This window comes from Dasypus novemcinctus, chromosome 3 (genome assembly GCF_030445035.2).
Source record: "Dasypus novemcinctus isolate mDasNov1 chromosome 3, mDasNov1.1.hap2, whole genome shotgun sequence".
Classification (NCBI taxonomy): Eukaryota; Metazoa; Chordata; class Mammalia; order Cingulata; family Dasypodidae; genus Dasypus; species Dasypus novemcinctus.
The window spans coordinates 152,981,081-152,999,063 of NC_080675.1; the positions used below are offsets into that span (position 1 = coordinate 152,981,081).

A 17,983-nucleotide genomic window follows, 5' to 3' on the forward strand; every position below is an offset into this window, starting at 1 on the left:
AAACAACTAAAGAAACTAGAAAGAGAACAGCAAACCAATCCCAAAGCAAGCAGAAGGAAAGAAATAAAGATTAGAGCAGAAATAAATGAAATTGAAAACAAAAAAACAATAGAGAAAATCAAGAAAACCAAAAGTTGGTTCTTTGAGAAGATCAATAAAATTGACAAACCTCTGGCTAGACTAATAAAGAAAAAGGAGAGAAGATGCAAATAAATACTATCAGAAATGAAAGGGGGGAAGTTACAACTGACCGTACAGAAGTAAAAAGGATCATAAGAAGGCATTATCAGAAGAAACTGTATGCCAACAACTAGACAACCTGGATGAAATGGACAAATCCCCAGAAATGCAAAACCAACCTACAATGATGCTACAACAAGTACAAGAACTTAAAAACAAATCATATTTAAAGAGACTGAATTCATCATCAAAAATCTCCCTGCAAGGGAAAGTCCAGGACCAGATGGCTTCATAGGTGAATTCTACCAAGCATTTCAAAAAGAATTAACACCATTCCTGTTTAAACTCTTCCAAAAAACTGAAGAGGGGGGAAAATTATCCACATGGGAGGTCCGCGGTTCAAACCCCAGGACTCCGTGACCCGTGTGGAGCTGGCCCATGCGCAGTGCTGATGTGCGCAAGGAGTGCCCTGCCACTCAGGGGTGCCCCCTGCGTAGGGAAGCCCCACGCGCAAGTAGTGCGCCCCATAAGGAGAGCCGCCCAGTGTGAAAGAAAGTGCAGCCTGCCTAAGAATGGCGCTGCCCACATGGAGAGCTGACACAACGACAATGACGCAACAAAAAGAAACACAGAGTCCCGTGCCACTGACAAAAACAGAAGCGGACAAAGAAGGCAACGCAGCAAATAGACACAGAGAACAGACAACCAGGTTGGGGGGGGAGAAGGGGAGAGGAATGAATGAATGAATGAATAAATAAAAGCACATGAAGAAATGCTCAACATCACTAATTAGGGAAATGCAAATCAAAACTACAATGAGATATCATTTCACACCTATCAGAACAGCCACTTTAAAAAGACAAAGCTACAAGTGCTGGAGAGGATGTAGGGAGACAGGAACACTTATTCACTGTTGGTGAGAATGAAGAATGGTACAGCCACTGTGGAGGAGTATTTGGCAGTTCCTAAAGAAGCTGAATATAGACTTTCCACATGACCCTGCAATGCCACTACTAGGTATATACCCAGAAGAACTGAGAGCAATGACATGAACAGACATCTGCACACTGATATTCAAAGAAGCATTATTCAAGACCGCCAAAAGTTGGAAACAACCCAGGTATCCATCAACCGAGGAATGGATAAACAAACTGTGGTATATTCACAGATGGATTATTATGCAGGTATAAGTACAAATGAAGTTGTAAAGCATATGACAACATGGATGAACCTGGAGAACATTATGTTTAGTGAAGCAAGCCAGACACCAAAGGACAAACACTGTATGATTGCATTACTATGAACTATTTTGTGTAACATATTGTAAGATTAAAAAACCTCATATGTATCCAGTACATTTAGTTGTGAAATGTTTTTTATTCAATTGTGATTTCTTTTTTTTAAATTATTGTTTATATTTTCAATTATTAAATGTACAAAATAAAGTTGAAAAGAAAAAACTAATGGCACTAAGTGTTAGCAAGGATATGGAATAACTGGAACTCTCATAAATTGTTGGTGAGTGAATAGTACAAAAACTTTGGAAAACAGTTTGGCAGTTTCTTATAAAGTTAAATATATACCAACCCTAAGACCTAGCAATTCCATTTCTTGCTAATTACCCAAGAATGAAAATATATGTCCACAAAAGGTCTTATACAAAAAGGTTCATAACAGCTTCATTCATAATAGCCCAAAACAAGAAACAACCCAAACATCCATCAAAAGGGAAAATAATAGAATGCTACTGAAGAAATTTTTTTAAAGAAATGAATGAACTACTGATACACACAATATGGATAAATCTCTAAAACATTATGTTTTCTTTTTTTTAAAATGTAATCTATGTAAAAGAAGCCAAGACATAAGTACATACTGTTTATATAATAGTCAACAACAGGAAAACTACTCTATGATCACAGAAATCAGAACAGGAGTTTCCTGTGGCTGAGAGGGGTTGACAGGAAGAGGGCATGAAGAACTTTCTGGAGTGATGAAAACAGTGTATATCTTGATAGGCCTATTAATTACAGGATGGTATAAATTTGTCAAAACTCATTAAATTGTACAACTAAGATTATACATTTCACTGTAAGTAAAGACTATCTCAGTTAAGAAAAAAAGATGTCAGCACCTTTAAGAACAAGTTTTCTCAAATTTAACATTTTGCCAACCTAAAGAAGACAAGTTAGTAGTCAAAGACTATTTCAGAAACAAGCACTATACTGTGGGCTAAAAAGGAATCAGATCCACCATTTCAGTGGAAGTTTTGTTGGAATATGCAAAGAACTGGCTGAATGAAACACTTAGCTGTGGAAGAACGAGAAACCATAAGAAGGATAATTTATTCCCTACATCAAGATCACAAGTGAATTTATAAGGTAGGGAGATCAAAACTGCAGAATGAGGCAAGGAAAAAAAAAGGCAGGCTTCAAGTAGGTTCTCTGAAGAAATAATGTAAGAAATGAAAACTAAGATTCTACATAAGCATTCACTGGTAACAGTAATGGTAAAAATCAGATCATTTATTTAAGGAAAACTCAAAAGTTAAAAGAAAAGCATGGTTACTGCTATAATTTTCTTAATCCAATGAGAAAAGTGTGGTGATTAAATACACTTATTAGATACCATAGTAATGGGTGGGAGCTGATGATCAGAGAGAGATTTAAGAGTCACCAACAAAAACAGAGTTATCCTCATTCATGAATAAATGTTTGAAAGCCTATGTACTTCATTGTACAATACTTTTAAATTCAGATCATTTACTTATTACTTCGCAATGTACAATTTACATGTATTAACTCATTTCATCCTTACAACCCTCTGAAGAAGGTACAACTCTCATCATTCTCATTTCATCAGAGATTGAGAAACTGAGGCCCCATAAAGTTAGGTAACTTGCCCAAAGTTATACAGATAGTTAAGTAATACAGAGGAGATTCTAATCCAGGTATCTTAACTGCTACACCTTTACTGCCTCAATAGAATCTCTTTCCATTATCCACAGAAAATAAAAAATAATAAAGCCTAGCAAAAATTCACCAGCAGCAATCAAACAAGGAAAAGGGCACAACCTCATGCTATAAACCTCAAACGGTGGTAGCCAATTAGAGAACCAGAAGTTTTTTAGTAGGACCTAGCTCCTAATCTCACCTCCACCTCACTTCTACCTACCAGAAACAGTACTGGTTGAACTGAAAATACCCTGAGAATGTTCACTAACACTTTGTAATTAGAAAAATGGAGAATGAAATGGTATCATCATTTTCCTCTTGCAAATGGCTACAGGAAAAATATTTGCTACATTTAGTTTATATAGGTAGACTTTAGATTTGACATATTAACCACAATAACCTTAAGAACATTAATATAATATAAAACCAAACATAAAACCATGATAAATACAACTAACTCTATAGTGCTTTATATGACCAAAAATATAGATGTGCTCTCAAGTTACAGATAACTCACTCATCTATAGAATCCCACATTAATACCAAACATGAACTTATCCAGTCGGCATTTTCTCTCACCTACAATTCCTGGCGTCACAATTCCAAGGACTTGGCATTGTTTTGGAAATAGCTTCTCAAGGGCAAATGCTCTTTCCATACTAGTTCTTTTCCTTGCTGTAATAATGCAGTAACAAAATTATTAAGTGTCACTGAAGTCTGACAATGTAAAAAGAATAATCTTTAAGTCATTTAACACCAGAAAGCTTTAAGAAAATCTAAAATCTTTGATTAAAACAAACTTTCCCCTTTCAGTCCCTGCTTTTTATTTTTAATTCTAAATCTAACCTTTAGCATTACCAGTTTGCCTTCCCTTTTGTTCGCATTCACTTTTGACCCACTGATGTTAAATTTAGCAGTTAAGCAACAAAATATTACATTACCTATCTGTTCAGCTGATATCACAACATACCTACTCTTTGACTGCATTAACAGGTCAACTGGATTCAGGTTAGATAATGATAGTTCACTATCTAAGTCTAACTGTAGGCCTCAGCATGTCAGGCTTTTTCCCTTAGTAAGCCAAGAAGAATGCATGATATCTGTAGATGACTTTGGTAAATAGAACCACATAACCCAAATTCAATAAAAGGCTCAAACAGCCAAAGAAACACTTCTGGTTTTCATAATAATAAAAAGATGTGCCTTGGGGGGTTAAAGTATTTCAAAATGAGAAGAACACAGTTCTATATGGTTTGTTTCCACTGTACTACAAAATTTAAAAATCAATCTTTGGAGCAAAAGGGTTCCTCAAAGTCAAAGCCCGATATGTTCATGCATACCATATGAGGCAGTCCCACAGCCTCAAAAAGTCAGTAACTCTCAGGATTTATAGAGTGTTTAACTCCATATGTAAGGAAACAAAAAAACTTTTTCTTTTGATATTCACCTCTCTTGTGGCCACGACACTCTTCCAGACTAATGAAAGTTTCTGAATCTGCCATGTAGAGAACTGTCCGTGGTAAGATGTGAACTTTCTGCAAGGAAAAAAAAAAATCAGCATGCATGAGTGCTTTAGAGGTCCCTAAAGTATCTCCCTGGTTCAACTTGCTATTGTCCAACCTCCCTTTAGGTCAACATTAGCATTCTGAGGACCCACTTCTCATTCATTTTTCAATCATTCTCTTTCATTTCCCACTCAACCACTTATTAAACACCTATTATCCCTTCAAGTAAAACACATTCCAGCCTTCAAGTTCATTTTCACAGTATTAACTAAAGTTTCTAGTCCAAAAGCATTAAGTACCAACAAAAGATGCCATCTGCTTTATTTGAACATGCATCACAGTATCAGAAACATCAAGAGAAGGAAATGTAAACAGACTATATCACTCTTTTCATAGCCTGTCAAATTAAATAATCCAGGTCTTCATTTCCAGCCTTACCAACCAGTTTCCTAGAGGGACCTTTAGTTTACTATTATCAACACAACCACTTCTGTACATGTTCTCCTGCTGCTTTCTTTTATACTTGATTAAAGATTGTTTCTCTCAAGAGCCATCTTAAATGCTACCTCCCCTCTAGAACATTTTCCTAGATGCCCTTAGCACTTTGGAAGTATTCCACTATGGGACATCCTGTACATCCCAATCATTCTTATTTGTGTCCTATCTCACCTTATAAGCTAGGTTTATTCAGACTCATCTGTTTTCCATTAAATTTCACATTACAAGCAAGTGATAAAGTAGCTGAATAAAATCAAAGGGTGAAGTGATTTTTTCCTTCCAATCTGGTTATTTTCAAAGATTTTTACTAACAGAATGGAACGAAATACTTAGAATATTGTAAAGCCTTAATGTTGGTTAAATGTAAAAAAAAAATAACTTTGGGGAATGTTAAGATGCTTCAGAGTAGATTCTATGTAGACAAATTTTCACAAAAAATACTAAGCAGCATGATGACCTGTGGTGGCTTGGGTGCTGCATAAGACTATGTATGTGGTTTCCTTGGCCCACACAACATTTTCAAAAAATGTAAATTAGTTGCCAATATACAAAATTCCACATTTTTACATAAAACGGATTCCAGTTTCTTCTGAAAAACTAGACATTTTGGCAAGACTTAGACTGCATTCCTCTTGAATGGGTTTGCTAAACAAAGACATGCACTTTCTGCTTTTCCATGGCCCTACCCCTTATTATGTTACACTGAGCCACATCACCTACTTCAGTAACTGCCTGACCTAACCATTTGTGATGCCTGGTGTAGTTTAGTAAAAGAGAGAATTCAAGAGATTTAGATTTAAGTCCTAACTCTATCACAAAATAGCAGAATAACCTTCAGGAAAGGGGGTGGGGGAGTATATGGGGACCTCATATTTTTTTAATATAACATTAAAAAAATAAAGACAAAAAAAAAAACCTTCAGGAACTTTCTAGGCCTTAGGTTTCCTATTCTTAAAGTTTGGAATTCTAACCCTGAGATTTTATTATTCTCTTTTCTGGCATCCTGTGAAAAATAATTGCTGAATTTGCCTAATTCTCACTAAAAGTAGTGACAATGATGAACAAGCCTCAACATGAAAATGTTTTCAAAGCACAACAATATAACTAGGATCTCATCCATTATTCAAAGTTACAAAAGGCAAGAGGTTTCATAAACCTTTTAGTGGACTTTAATAAAAGTATTAAAGCAACCTTTTTTTTTTTTTTTAATGGCTACAAAAGTAACATGTCTACTGCAGACAATTTGGAAAACACAAAGGAAAAGGCATGTAGGATTTGGGTAAGGTTTCTACCTTTTTGTTTCAAACAGACAAGAGTTCACTATAGTGTAGATCTGTTCTTAAGGGTATTATTACATGAATTTTAATAATGATATAATATTAAAGAGTATTTACTAACATTTATTGAAAACTTATTATACTCCTGGTTCTGTAGGTACTGTGTTACATGCATTACTTTTTCATTATTTAATCCTTACAACAACTCTATGAGGGCATAAAGGGAATTACTATTTTTCTTCTCATTTTACAGAAAAGAGAAGCACAGAAAGGTTAAATTACATTTACAAAGTCACACCTAGTGACTAGTGTTTTCACCTAAGTCTGTCTGGCTCTAGCAGACATTACAATGTATAAACCTTTAAAGCTGTTTAAAAATAACAGCTGCTATGGTAAACTTTTGTGAAAAACACAGAACAGCTTAAAGAAGAAAAAAAATCACAGAAAATTCTATCCCCAAAGACATCTTTTGCTAGGATTTTGGCTTATTTCTAATTTTTTTTTATTTTAATAACTGAGATTCTATTAAACAAATAATTTCATAATTTGCTTTTATCACTTAAAAATCAACATTTCCCCTGGCCACTACTGTGCAGGTTTATCATTTAATGACTAGATTCTATTAGATAAAAATGAGGTGTTTTCAATTTCCCTTATTATAAATGATGTTCCAAAGAACATCTTTATGGAAAAGTCTTTGTTTGCATTTTAAATTTTTCTATATGACAAATTACTAGAAATGTATGGGCAGGATTTGAGCCAAAGTGTCAGCGAAGAAATTTTTCTGCACATCTCTCTCTGGATACCGGCAAGCTACCTGGGAACTAACAGATCTCAAATAGGGTAAGGAGAAAATCCACAAGAAAAACGAGACAAAAGAAGATTGCTGACATATGGGGAAGTGATCTAATATCTAAATTCATAAAGAATGACAGAAGTCAGGTTTCTCATTTTCTGAAAGGGAATTATAAACATGGGCAGAAAGCAAACTACGGAGAATCTTATGTTGAATTGGAACTGGATGTATGAACACAAGAATTTCCATTATAGATAGAAACATAGTTGTAAATGTGTGTATGTATATACATATATGTATACACACATATATGCATGTTATCCATGCATATAGTCCTTGGCTCTGTCTATTCACTAAGTTTTGGAGGAGCAAACTCAATAGCAATGAGCATAATTAGAGCCCAGATCTTGGTTTCTAAATATCATTCTCCACTAAAAGGAACCAGAACTCCTTGGAACAACAGCTGATTTCAGGACTGGGACAGGTAACACAAAATAAGCATAGAACACCTTGTGCCAGATAGCAAGGAATTGCTCAAAGATGTGGAGTTATCTAAATGACACTGAACCCAGCTTGAAAGGCCTTCTGTTAGCCAAATTGGGGATAATCTGCAAGCAGAAAAATAAATAGTTATTGTAATAGATTATATCCCATTGAATAAAATAGAACACTAATAGTCCATATAGATATAAATAACAGTAGAAGTATTTACACAGTTGCAGAGTTTCTTCACACAAAATGCTTATCAGTTACAGTACAAAAAGAGTATAAACAAAGGAAATATTACTGGTAATGGGATAAATGGAAATCATATGCCACCTGATTAGATACGCTGAGAATACAGTATCACTTCTGTGACATTCCTGCCAAAGATGCATAACCTGAATCTAATCATGAGAAACATAAGACACAAGCTAAATTGATGAAGGTTCTACAGAATAACTGGCCTGTAATTCTCATATGTCAAGGTTGTCAAAGTCAAGGACACCCAGCAAAATTGTCACAGATCAAAGGAGATTACAGAGTGACAAATAAAAGCAACCTGCAATTCTGAACTGAATTATTTTGCTATAAAGGACATTACTGGGATAACTGGAAAAATTTGAACTGAGTCTAAAGATTAGGTGGTAGAAATGCATCAATGATAATTTCCTGATTTTGAGATGTCAGTGTCATGGCTATGTAGTAGTTTTCTGGTTGTACATTAATAAAGTATAAGTGATAGAGCATCAGGTCGGCAACTTATTCTCAAGTGGCTCCCTCTCATTCCCGGGTGAGCTATCACAGCCCGTTGCCTGTGCTCAAGAAGCTTCTGATTTAACAGTACTCCCCTAATTTTACTCCCTAATCATTTATACCCTCTTTGAAACTGGTGCCCAGAAAAGCAAAACAAGAGTACTGGATCATAAGTTGAAATACTTTGGTTTTAAGTTCTAGCTCTTTGCTTTCTGGCTATGTAGCATTGAACAGAAAGACCCAGTTCCTTCACCTGCAAAACAGAATACTTGCTTCGAGGGAAGTTAAGTGAGGGGATGGTTTTGCCCAACATTATTATAATAGTGAAAGTCTAGATACTTAAAATGCCCACCATAGAAGAAAAGTCAAATGAACCATTACAATTACAGTAATTAAAACTGATATTAAAAACAAACAAACAAAAAGAATGATGTTACAACCACAGTTTAACCCTTTCAGCAACTATTTCAGTGGTGGATGAAGACTATGGTTAGTTAAAAGTGTAAGAATATTCTTTTAAAAAAACCAAACTGATATTTACAAAGCCTTTTTTTCCAAGATGTTCCAACCCAACTCCCAACTTAGGCATAATCTCTTTGGGACTTACTGACAGGAGAGGCTCTCCAAAGTTGGCAGTTAGAAGAATGAGGACATAGCTTCACAAAGAGATGGGAAAATGAGAGGTGATATAAGAGGTTTCAGAACAAGAACATTCCATAGGGTGTAAGTACAGAATTTCTGCTAGGGTCACGTGAAGCCTATATATGGGGTGTGGTGATGATGTTTTCACTATGCTTGCAGAAAGGACGTTTACCAAAAACGTCTACTGTTTTGGAAAGATTATAGTTTATGCTACCACCTATACATTCTCTCCCCTCTGGGTAAGGTTGTTAACCTTGAATTTATGCCTAGATCATGCAGGCATCTACGGTGCTGAAGACTTGGGGCAGGGCCCCTGGGTGGGTCCCCACACCGGCATGAGAAAATGTTTCCAACAATGCAAAAACTTAGCAATTTACAAAATTGACAAAAAAAAAAAGGCTTACTTTTTAAAGGCTGGCCCACCACCCTGCAACTGATTGTACAGGGACAATGCCTTATTACTTGCCTCAAGCTCCTCTGCTACCACACGGACCAAGCAATGCCCCTCCAGATTGCTGGCCTCTCCCGGTCCGGCGGAGATCCAGGTTACACTCCGATGGGTCCGCAACACCCTACGCACACACTCCCTCCATAAGCGGCACACGCTGCGGACGAAAACGCAGAAAGAGTTAGGAATGGACGCTCATTTCCACCTTTCCGTGTCGCCCACGGACACTACCTCTCTCCACCTGTTAGCGTAGCTACTGGAGAACCCTGCCGGATCCGAACACTCCGGAAAGGAGGTGTCGGACATTGGTTTGGAGAAAGAGTCGGATACGAAGAGAACCTTGGGGGAACTTAGCCCCGTCGGTGAGCAGGTAAAGGAAGCCCCAGGAGGGGTAGCTCGCGGATGGGGGCATCGCCTCAGGGCACGGCTAATGAAGCCAGAGCACGTCTGAGTCCCCTCGGTCTCCAGCTCCTCCAACCAGCCCGACCCGGGCAAGTCCTAAGGTAAACGATCCACCTCTCTCCTTACCTGGCCACCCGTAGCAACGCCTTGGCGGGCAGAAAGGTGAGTACGCGCTCCACCACCTCGGCTAGGTTACTCAATACGAAAGTACTTCGCGGGTCTGCAGAGTAGGGACCGCGACTGTTACCACCGCAGCCACCCACCAGCTCCATTCCTCACCAACCCTGCCGGGGCAAGTACTACGGTGGCTCAGAAGGGCCAGGTTAAGCCAGCCCAGCCAGCCAACGCGCACTGAGCAAGCGCACGCGCCACTTCCGGCCTGGCGGGAAAGGCGGGTATTCCGCGGCATCGCCCACGTGAGTACAGGCCTCCGAGTTTCCGGCGATGGTACGGGAGCTATATATGTGAGGTTTTGGCCAAAATGTACTGTAATCCGCCTGCAACCACGCGGCCTCTGCCAGCGAAAATTCCTCTGTGCTTCTCACTGCTCATGCAGCACTGAATTCTTTGTCGGTTCTCATCTTTCCCCGATCCTTGAGTATCTTGAAGACTGGGTAGTATTGGTTATTATAGTACCAGTACCTCTTAGCATGAGCCCAATTTTTAATGGACAGTATGTGCTTTTAAAATTGCCTTAGTGTGTGATTTGGGTTTCAATTCTTGGCTACATTCCTCATGGCCTTTTTCAACGCCTTTGAACCTGGTTAAATCTTTGTTGCTGCCGTGTTAATGTCAAAGTAATACAACTAGCACCTCCCATTCTGTGTTGGCTAAATAAAACAATGGCTGTGGAAGCACGTCCCACATCATAGCACTGGTTCCCTGCCAGTAGCACAGATTCACTTGGGAAATGTAAAGTTTTGGTATATTCGTGGGCCTCACCCCATACCAGAAACAGCAATCTGTATTAACAAGCTCTGATGCAAACTCAAGTTGAGAACCACAGACGTAAGGAATGTAAGCACAGCAAATACTGCTGCTTTCCCACTTAACATCTGTTCTTCCCCTGCTTTTTTTAACAGAACCCTGATTTTAAAGCAGGCTAGTAAGATAGGGAATCAAAAGATGGATCTGGAACCTGGCAGAAGGTCCCACGTGGACATCTTTAACTCCCAAGATGGCTGCTGGAAGACCCCTAACTCCAAGATCTGGCCATCCAGAACAAAGACTAAGAAGCCAGGAGAAGCCCCGGATTATTCCCCAAGGACTTTATCATTGGGCCCTCATGGGGGACTGACAGGTGGGGTAATCAAGGCAGCAAACAGCTAGAACCCCTCTCCTGCCATTAGCAAAGGGGTGGAATAATTAATTGTTCAGAAAGTAGACAAGGCCTGAGCACTTTTGCTGACCCATGCGCTCTCTCACCTGTGGACCTGTTATTTTCTCCCATTTCTCTTCCCTCCCTACCTGAATAAATTACTGACCTAACTCACCTGACGTGCTCTTAAAATTCATTTCTGTAGCATAAGTCAAGAACCTAAAAAAAATCTGGTAACAATTTGATGCCTTGCTCAAGAGTAATTTTGGTCTAAATAAGTGGTTTTTTGGCCTCAGGACCCCTTTATACTCTTTAAGTATTGAGAACACCAAAGTGATTTTGTTTCTGTTTGTTATGTCTATCAATTACTTACAACCAGTCCAAGCTAATCATGGTTGTCTCCTTTTCACTAGCTTTGGTTTAGATGCCCCAGTTGGCTGGGTCCCTGTTCTAGCCAAGGAGAAGTGAGGAGCATATGCTTGGTGCGTTGGGGTTTCTGGAGATTTCCTTACCTCCTAAGGAGATACTGGACAGGAGGACCATTATCTAATTCTGACTTAAGAGAAAGGTGGCTGCACATATAAACATCATTCAATTAAAAGATGAAATCACCATGGAAAAATCTCCAAAGAGTGAAGCAAAGCAGAGCCCAGATGTACCATGCCTGGAGTTGTCCTAACTCTGGATGTCTTGTACATGAGATGACCTGAGAACTGTTTGCTAATGAGACTATGGACATGCTAAAGAGGGAGCAGATTATTATAACAGGGGGAACTATGAATAGCCATGAAGTAGGAATTGAATTTATATTAAAGAATGAGTGTGGGAGAGGGAAAAGTTGAGCAAAAGCCACATATACCAAGTCTGTGCACACCATTTTTGGGTTATCTAGCTTCATTTTGTTTAGTCAAGCTGCCTCACTTCCTCTCAAACTTCTTCTCCTCACCCCATAAATGGTCCTACTCCAGAAACTCAAGAAAGCCATAGACAGTTTAAAAAAAAAAAAAAAAGAGCATCTTGTATGAGAAAAATGACCAAATAAGTTTTAAATGGTTCTTTATTCATAAACTTGATGCAAGTTTACAAAATTTACTGTACATTGCCAAGTAAATCTGCAATGAAAAATAAAATCCCCCCCCCCCAAAAAAAAAACAAAAGACAAAGCATGCCAAATGTGCAGCTGTCAATCTGCTAGCCACCAGGATATTAAAGAATTCAATAATGTATTCAAGATTTAGCCTTAGGTTTAAGGAACTTTAATGCTTTAAAGAGTTCTGCCTGGTCACTTGTTATCTGAACAACTGGCTATCAGAACTTTATATAAATGTAACCAAGTGAACAAAAGTACCAGAAAATCTTTAATGTCCTTTTAACCAAAATAGAACCAAAAGAAGTTAACATACACAATAATGCAGAAGTGCCAAGTCTCTCTGATGTGGTTTACAAAGTTAAAAACTGAATCTTAAAGCAAATGCATAAGAAACACTTCTGAACTTTGCAACTAGTTTGTGCAGAAAAATGTGCTTCTGAATTTCTTTTTAAAAGTGCTTATTATCTAGAATTTATTTTTAAATCAAACTTGGGTGTATATTAAAAAAAAATCCATTACCAACCAAACAGGACTGATTCAGGTAAGGCAATAAAATGGAGAGTATATTGATTTGAATCAGGTTTTATAGAAGAATTAACATATGTAGATTTCCCATTAGTCTTTCAATGTAAAAGCCATTGTTATGATTATGGCAGCAAATTTTAAGAGTTTCCAAATTAGATATCTTTTTACATAACTGTGCAGCTTTTATTCAAGAAGTCTTTGTGCCAATCACTTTATAAGTTTATTAGTTTACAAATGATTGCAACACCCCGTTAATAAAATGGACATGTAAAATGACTTAGTATTTTAAATAACTTCAAGCTCTATACTGCTGCTCTTCTTCATAAAGAATATTGAACCAACAAGTAGCTGATTCAGCCCAACAAGACTCTGATGCCCCAGTGGAGATTACAACTTACAAACCTTAAATGGCAGAGCCTTGCTTTGCTTTAACTAAAAAGTACAATACAAACCAATTAAGAGTGTATTTTTGGGAAACAGTTAAGTTTTCACAAAGCCAGAAAAAGTTTAATTTAATGAGTAGGTTTCCTGTCATTATCTTGGCAATATCATAAAATTGTTTTAGATTTAGACAGGAATAAACTCTGTGATTTTGAAGACTTTAACTTTTCTAAACCAATATTAAACAATGATTAAACTTTTATTGGCTCTACATGAAACAATATATTGCAAGCCCTCATAATCCATGAGCTAAATATAGGAAAATTACCCAAAAGGGGTTGCAACTTTACTAACCTGATGCTGACTTGCCTGCTTAGGTTTCACTTTTCAAGAAAGAGAGATGGTATAAGGAGTGGCCAGTATGTGTATGTATCAGGAAAAAATACAGTCAAGGCCCCAATGCTCAGTCCAAGATATCTAAGATGAGCAACATGAAAAGGCTGTAACTTATACTGGATGTCAGTTGACAGATTATCCACTAAAATATCTATTAGCTAACGTCTTCGGTAACTGCTGCTATAGGGGCACTCAAAGCTTGTATCTGTATGTTGGAAATATTTTCTTTGAAGCAACATTGGTCCAAACATAACGAGAGTCAACACATTTAGCCATCTTCCTTTGGAGGTGTGTACCATCCTAAAACAGAGGGGAGGGGGAAGAAAAAATATTTTAATTCTTAAACCAACTAGGAGAACTGGCATTTTGTTAAAGTTAGCTATGTTCTCTACTCATAGTGTTGGCATTTAAACCTACTATAAAAATTAAACTTACACTTGGATTGGTAGCAAAGCATTTTGATATGCTCACAATATAAAGTTATTTTCTACAAATAAGTTGTACTTGTGTTTTGAACATAAAATCTCTGCATTCCTATTAATTATTAGTTGCATTATTTGCATTCCTAGCTTTAAAAGACACCATGGAATGTTACAATGCAAACTAGGTTTGTATTCATTTCAATTCTGTATTTGAAAGCAAACTTCACTGAATTATGTATAGAAGAGTTTAATATCAATCTCAGAAATAACTATCCCTCAAACAAAATACTGGCATTTTAGAATAAGAGGAATTTGAATGGTCACCCCAGTGCAATACTATCACTTCACCAATGAGGAAGTCACTTCTACAGGTGCGGTGACTAAGTGACTATGCTAAGAGCAAAGTTAGCAGCAGAAACCAAAGAGTTTCAAAGGCCATCTGTCCTAATTCTGAATCCAATGCTATCACCAACACAAAGCTGACACACTCCCACAAATACAAATACAGCTCTCAAATACAGCACTTTCCATAATAATTTTCAAATGCTGATTGTAAAGTAAAGAACACTTTATTATAAACTTTCCCTTTTAAATAATCTTACTTACTCTGCACAAAAAGGTATCCATTTTACTACCACTGCTACAATGAATATTTTATTTTGCAGCACTAAGTTACTAGATGTTATTGGCATCTGCCCTGGTTTAGTTCCTTACAAATTTGGCAGGATATCCTTAGAAATGAAGAAACTGAGGCTTAAGGAGGTGATGAAAACTGCTGAGGGCCACAGGCTAGTGCATGGCACAAAAGGCATTTGAAAATAGACCTTCTAGTTCCTAGTCTAGTTTTCTTTTTACCTCATTGTTGGAAACAAAAATTTTTTAAATGTGCATTACAGCTACACAAAGCTTAGGAAACTTTTAAAAAAATACTTTTATTATAATTTTAAGTTCTTTTTTATTTATAACTCAAATACTCTCAGGATTTATTGAAATTAAAATTATTCCTATTTGAATAAAGTGTCGAATGCATGAAGTGCGTAAAGATTATTTAGAGAAATACAACATAACAATACATAATGTAAAACTTCATAAATGGCAAGAAATACTTATTGAATTAAACATACCATTTTTCTCATGAATCTGAACAATGGAATTATAGGACTGTTGGGCTCTTGCTAGATTATATTGATTCTGAAAGAGAATGACACTAAGTCAAACTAATTGGATGAAAATCATTAAAATCGGCTTATCGATATAACACCATTATGCTTAAAAGAGCACAGGAAACTGGGTTATATTCCCATTTCAAAGAGAATTCTTGAACTTAGTACCTTCATTTCTAAAATTCATTATTCTCTACGATTTTATAAAACAAAACCAAAATTGTATTCCAATAAAAAGTACAAGCTTCAAAATTCATTTTTATATGTCCTCATATCCCTGGACAAAGCTTTATTATAGTTCTTGTATCCCTCTCCACACAGATGAACCAAGTTAAAGGACATTATTTAGAAGCTAGTCAAACAGAACCTCTTCCTCATAACTTCTATCAATAACCAAAGGAAAAAAAAATTACAGAATATTACCTTCATATAAAAAAAAAAAAAGCTTTAAGAACTACACGAGAGACATTTTGAGTGAGAAGTCTCAAGAATTCTCGTAATTGGCACCAAGACATTGGTCCTCTTTTTGTAAAAATATAATGTCTTGGGAAGGTATATATACCCATTAATGTCTTTTTTAAGGGGCCAAATTTAAGATTTTGTCCCCATAAGTACAACTGACATATATACCAACTTCCTATTCATATATTGTGAAGATTCTCCATAGTGGTACATTCCAATCTACTATATTATGTCATGGAATTTTAAAAATAAAATTCATAAAGCCAAAGAATCAAAAATGTTTAAAAAACATTCTAAGTGAAAACTCTCCTTCCAATCTGCCCCCTACATCCATTCCCCCAAGTTAACTATGACTATTAGTTTCCTGTACTGCCTTCTTTATTATGATTATACACGCAAACTCTGTACAGCCTATTGTTAATAGCCATATCCTTCTCCATCCTTCCCCCACTCCTTGGCTTTCCTCCACAAAATGGTAGCATGCTATGCTATAGACACTCTTCTACCCCCCCCCTTTCTATAATGTATCTGGGAGTTGTTTCATAAATACAGAGAAAGCTTTACCTTTCTCTTTCTTAAACAGTGAAATATTCCATTTGAAGGCTATTCTACAATTCAACCAGTCCCCTATTAGTACACATTTTGTTGCTTTCAATATCTTGCTATTACAATGTTACACAAACAACTTTGTGCATATATTATGCAAAGTAGTGGTAAAAATGCCTAGAGTAGAATTACTGGGTTAAAAGACACATATGCCTTTGTAATTTCAAGACACTGCTAAACTGCCCTCCAAGGACTGTACAAATGTACACACCCACCATCCATGTATAACTGCCTCCAGACAGCCATATCAACAGAGTACTTCCTCAAACATGTTACATTTGACAGTATATAATAGGTGAAAGATGAATTCTCAGTGTAGCTTTAATTTGCATGTCTATTACTCAATGAGGCTGAGCATTTCTCCATATGTTTATGAGCCATGCATTTCTCTTTCTGTATTTTTATATCCTTTTCCCAGTTTTCAACAGGGTAGAGTTTTTCAATTTCTAAGACTCTTAAAAAAATAGTAATACCCTACCATAATATGTCTGAAATACTAAAACACATAAAACATGCAGTAGTGTTATCAGAAAGTTAAAAAGGTTTTTTGTCTGTATTTTCACAAAAGGGACAGAAATAGAGAAACAGGCTGTACATAACAAAATGCACACACACTGTAACTGCCAAATGATCACGGAGCAGTCACTTCCTTGCCCTACTGCCCAATAACCATCAAAACACAAGAATATGAGAACTTTAGCCTTCCCCATTTTCAATTATCAATAGATTATGGGAAATGTGACTGCAGAGGCTTTATTAATTAATGGGGAATTAATAGTAACTCACTGATTTCTGCTTTTATGTTTATTGATTTCTTTGTTTTCTAACACCAATGTAGAGGCTTGATTCATTTTTTTAATCTTTTTTTTTTAAAGATACATAGATCACACAAAATGTTACATTAAAAAATGAGGTTCCCATATACCCCACTACCCACCCACTCTCATTTTATTTTTTAATGACATAAGGATTTTAAGACAATTAATATTCCTGAGCTCTCCCTGAGTTTCTGATATGTATTGATTTTTAAAAATTTATTGAAGCATATCACTCATACATGAACATACATAAACAGTAAGTGTATAGTAATAGCTGTGAACTTACAAAACATATATAATATCATACAGGGCACTAATACCTCACCCTACTACCAATACCTTGCATTATTGTTAAACATTTTTAACTAATGATTATACCAACCAAAGTATTTTCCCCACAACCCACCCTATTATTATTTTCATACCATTTATATATGAACATACATGAACAATAAGTGTATAGTAAAAGTTGTGAACTTACAAAGCAAATATGCATAACATCATATAGGAGACCCAGACATCAACTCACCACCAACACCTTGCATTGTCATGAGAGATTTGTTACAAATTATGAAAGAATATTATCAAAATCTTACTACTAATTATACTCCTTATCTTACATTTGATGTCTTTTTTCTCCCAACCCACCCTATTATTATTTTTTAAATATATTTTTTACAATACAAGTTGTAAACTTACAAAACAATCATGCACATGTGAAGAATCCCCAAACGACACCCCTCTATCAACACACCACATTGTGGTGGAACATTTGTTACAGATTATGAGATAATATCATCCAATTATTACCAGGTCCATAGTGTACATTTGGCAAACATTTTCCATACTCCCCCATTATCAACA

At 36.5% G+C, this 17,983-nt stretch overlaps 2 protein-coding genes and 1 long non-coding RNA gene across 7 annotated transcripts in view; 1 reads left to right on the forward strand and 2 right to left on the reverse strand.

Moving 5' to 3' along the window:
• FBXO22 (F-box protein 22) overlaps positions 1-10,261 on the reverse strand; it is a 55,414-nt gene extending 45,153 nt beyond the window's left edge. For all 5 annotated transcript variants that reach the window (XM_012528894.4, XM_058294580.2, XM_071214316.1 and 2 more), the window contains exons 1-4: positions 10,065-10,261; positions 9,555-9,693; positions 4,582-4,669; positions 3,714-3,809 (exon numbers count right to left, since the gene is read on the reverse strand). In XM_012528894.4, coding sequence (XP_012384348.1) covers positions 3,714-3,809; positions 4,582-4,669; positions 9,555-9,693; positions 10,065-10,210 — 469 coding nt within the window. In that variant the 5' untranslated portion in view covers positions 10,211-10,261. The remainder of the gene's footprint in view (positions 1-3,713; positions 3,810-4,581; positions 4,670-9,554; positions 9,694-10,064) is intronic.
• Positions 10,262-10,302: 41 nt separating this feature from the next.
• Positions 10,303-11,430, forward strand: LOC131278038 (uncharacterized). Its single transcript, XR_009185157.1, has 2 exons — positions 10,303-10,354; positions 11,021-11,430. It is a non-coding gene; the product is annotated as an uncharacterized lncRNA (long non-coding RNA).
• Positions 11,431-12,295: 865 nt separating this feature from the next.
• Positions 12,296-17,983, reverse strand: part of UBE2Q2 (ubiquitin conjugating enzyme E2 Q2) — an 86,659-nt gene continuing 80,971 nt past the window's right edge. The window contains exons 12-13 of the mRNA XM_058294586.2: positions 15,195-15,261; positions 12,296-13,948 (exon numbers count right to left, since the gene is read on the reverse strand). Of these exons, the coding sequence (XP_058150569.1) occupies positions 13,917-13,948; positions 15,195-15,261 (99 nt within the window). The 3' untranslated portion in view covers positions 12,296-13,916. The remainder of the gene's footprint in view (positions 13,949-15,194; positions 15,262-17,983) is intronic.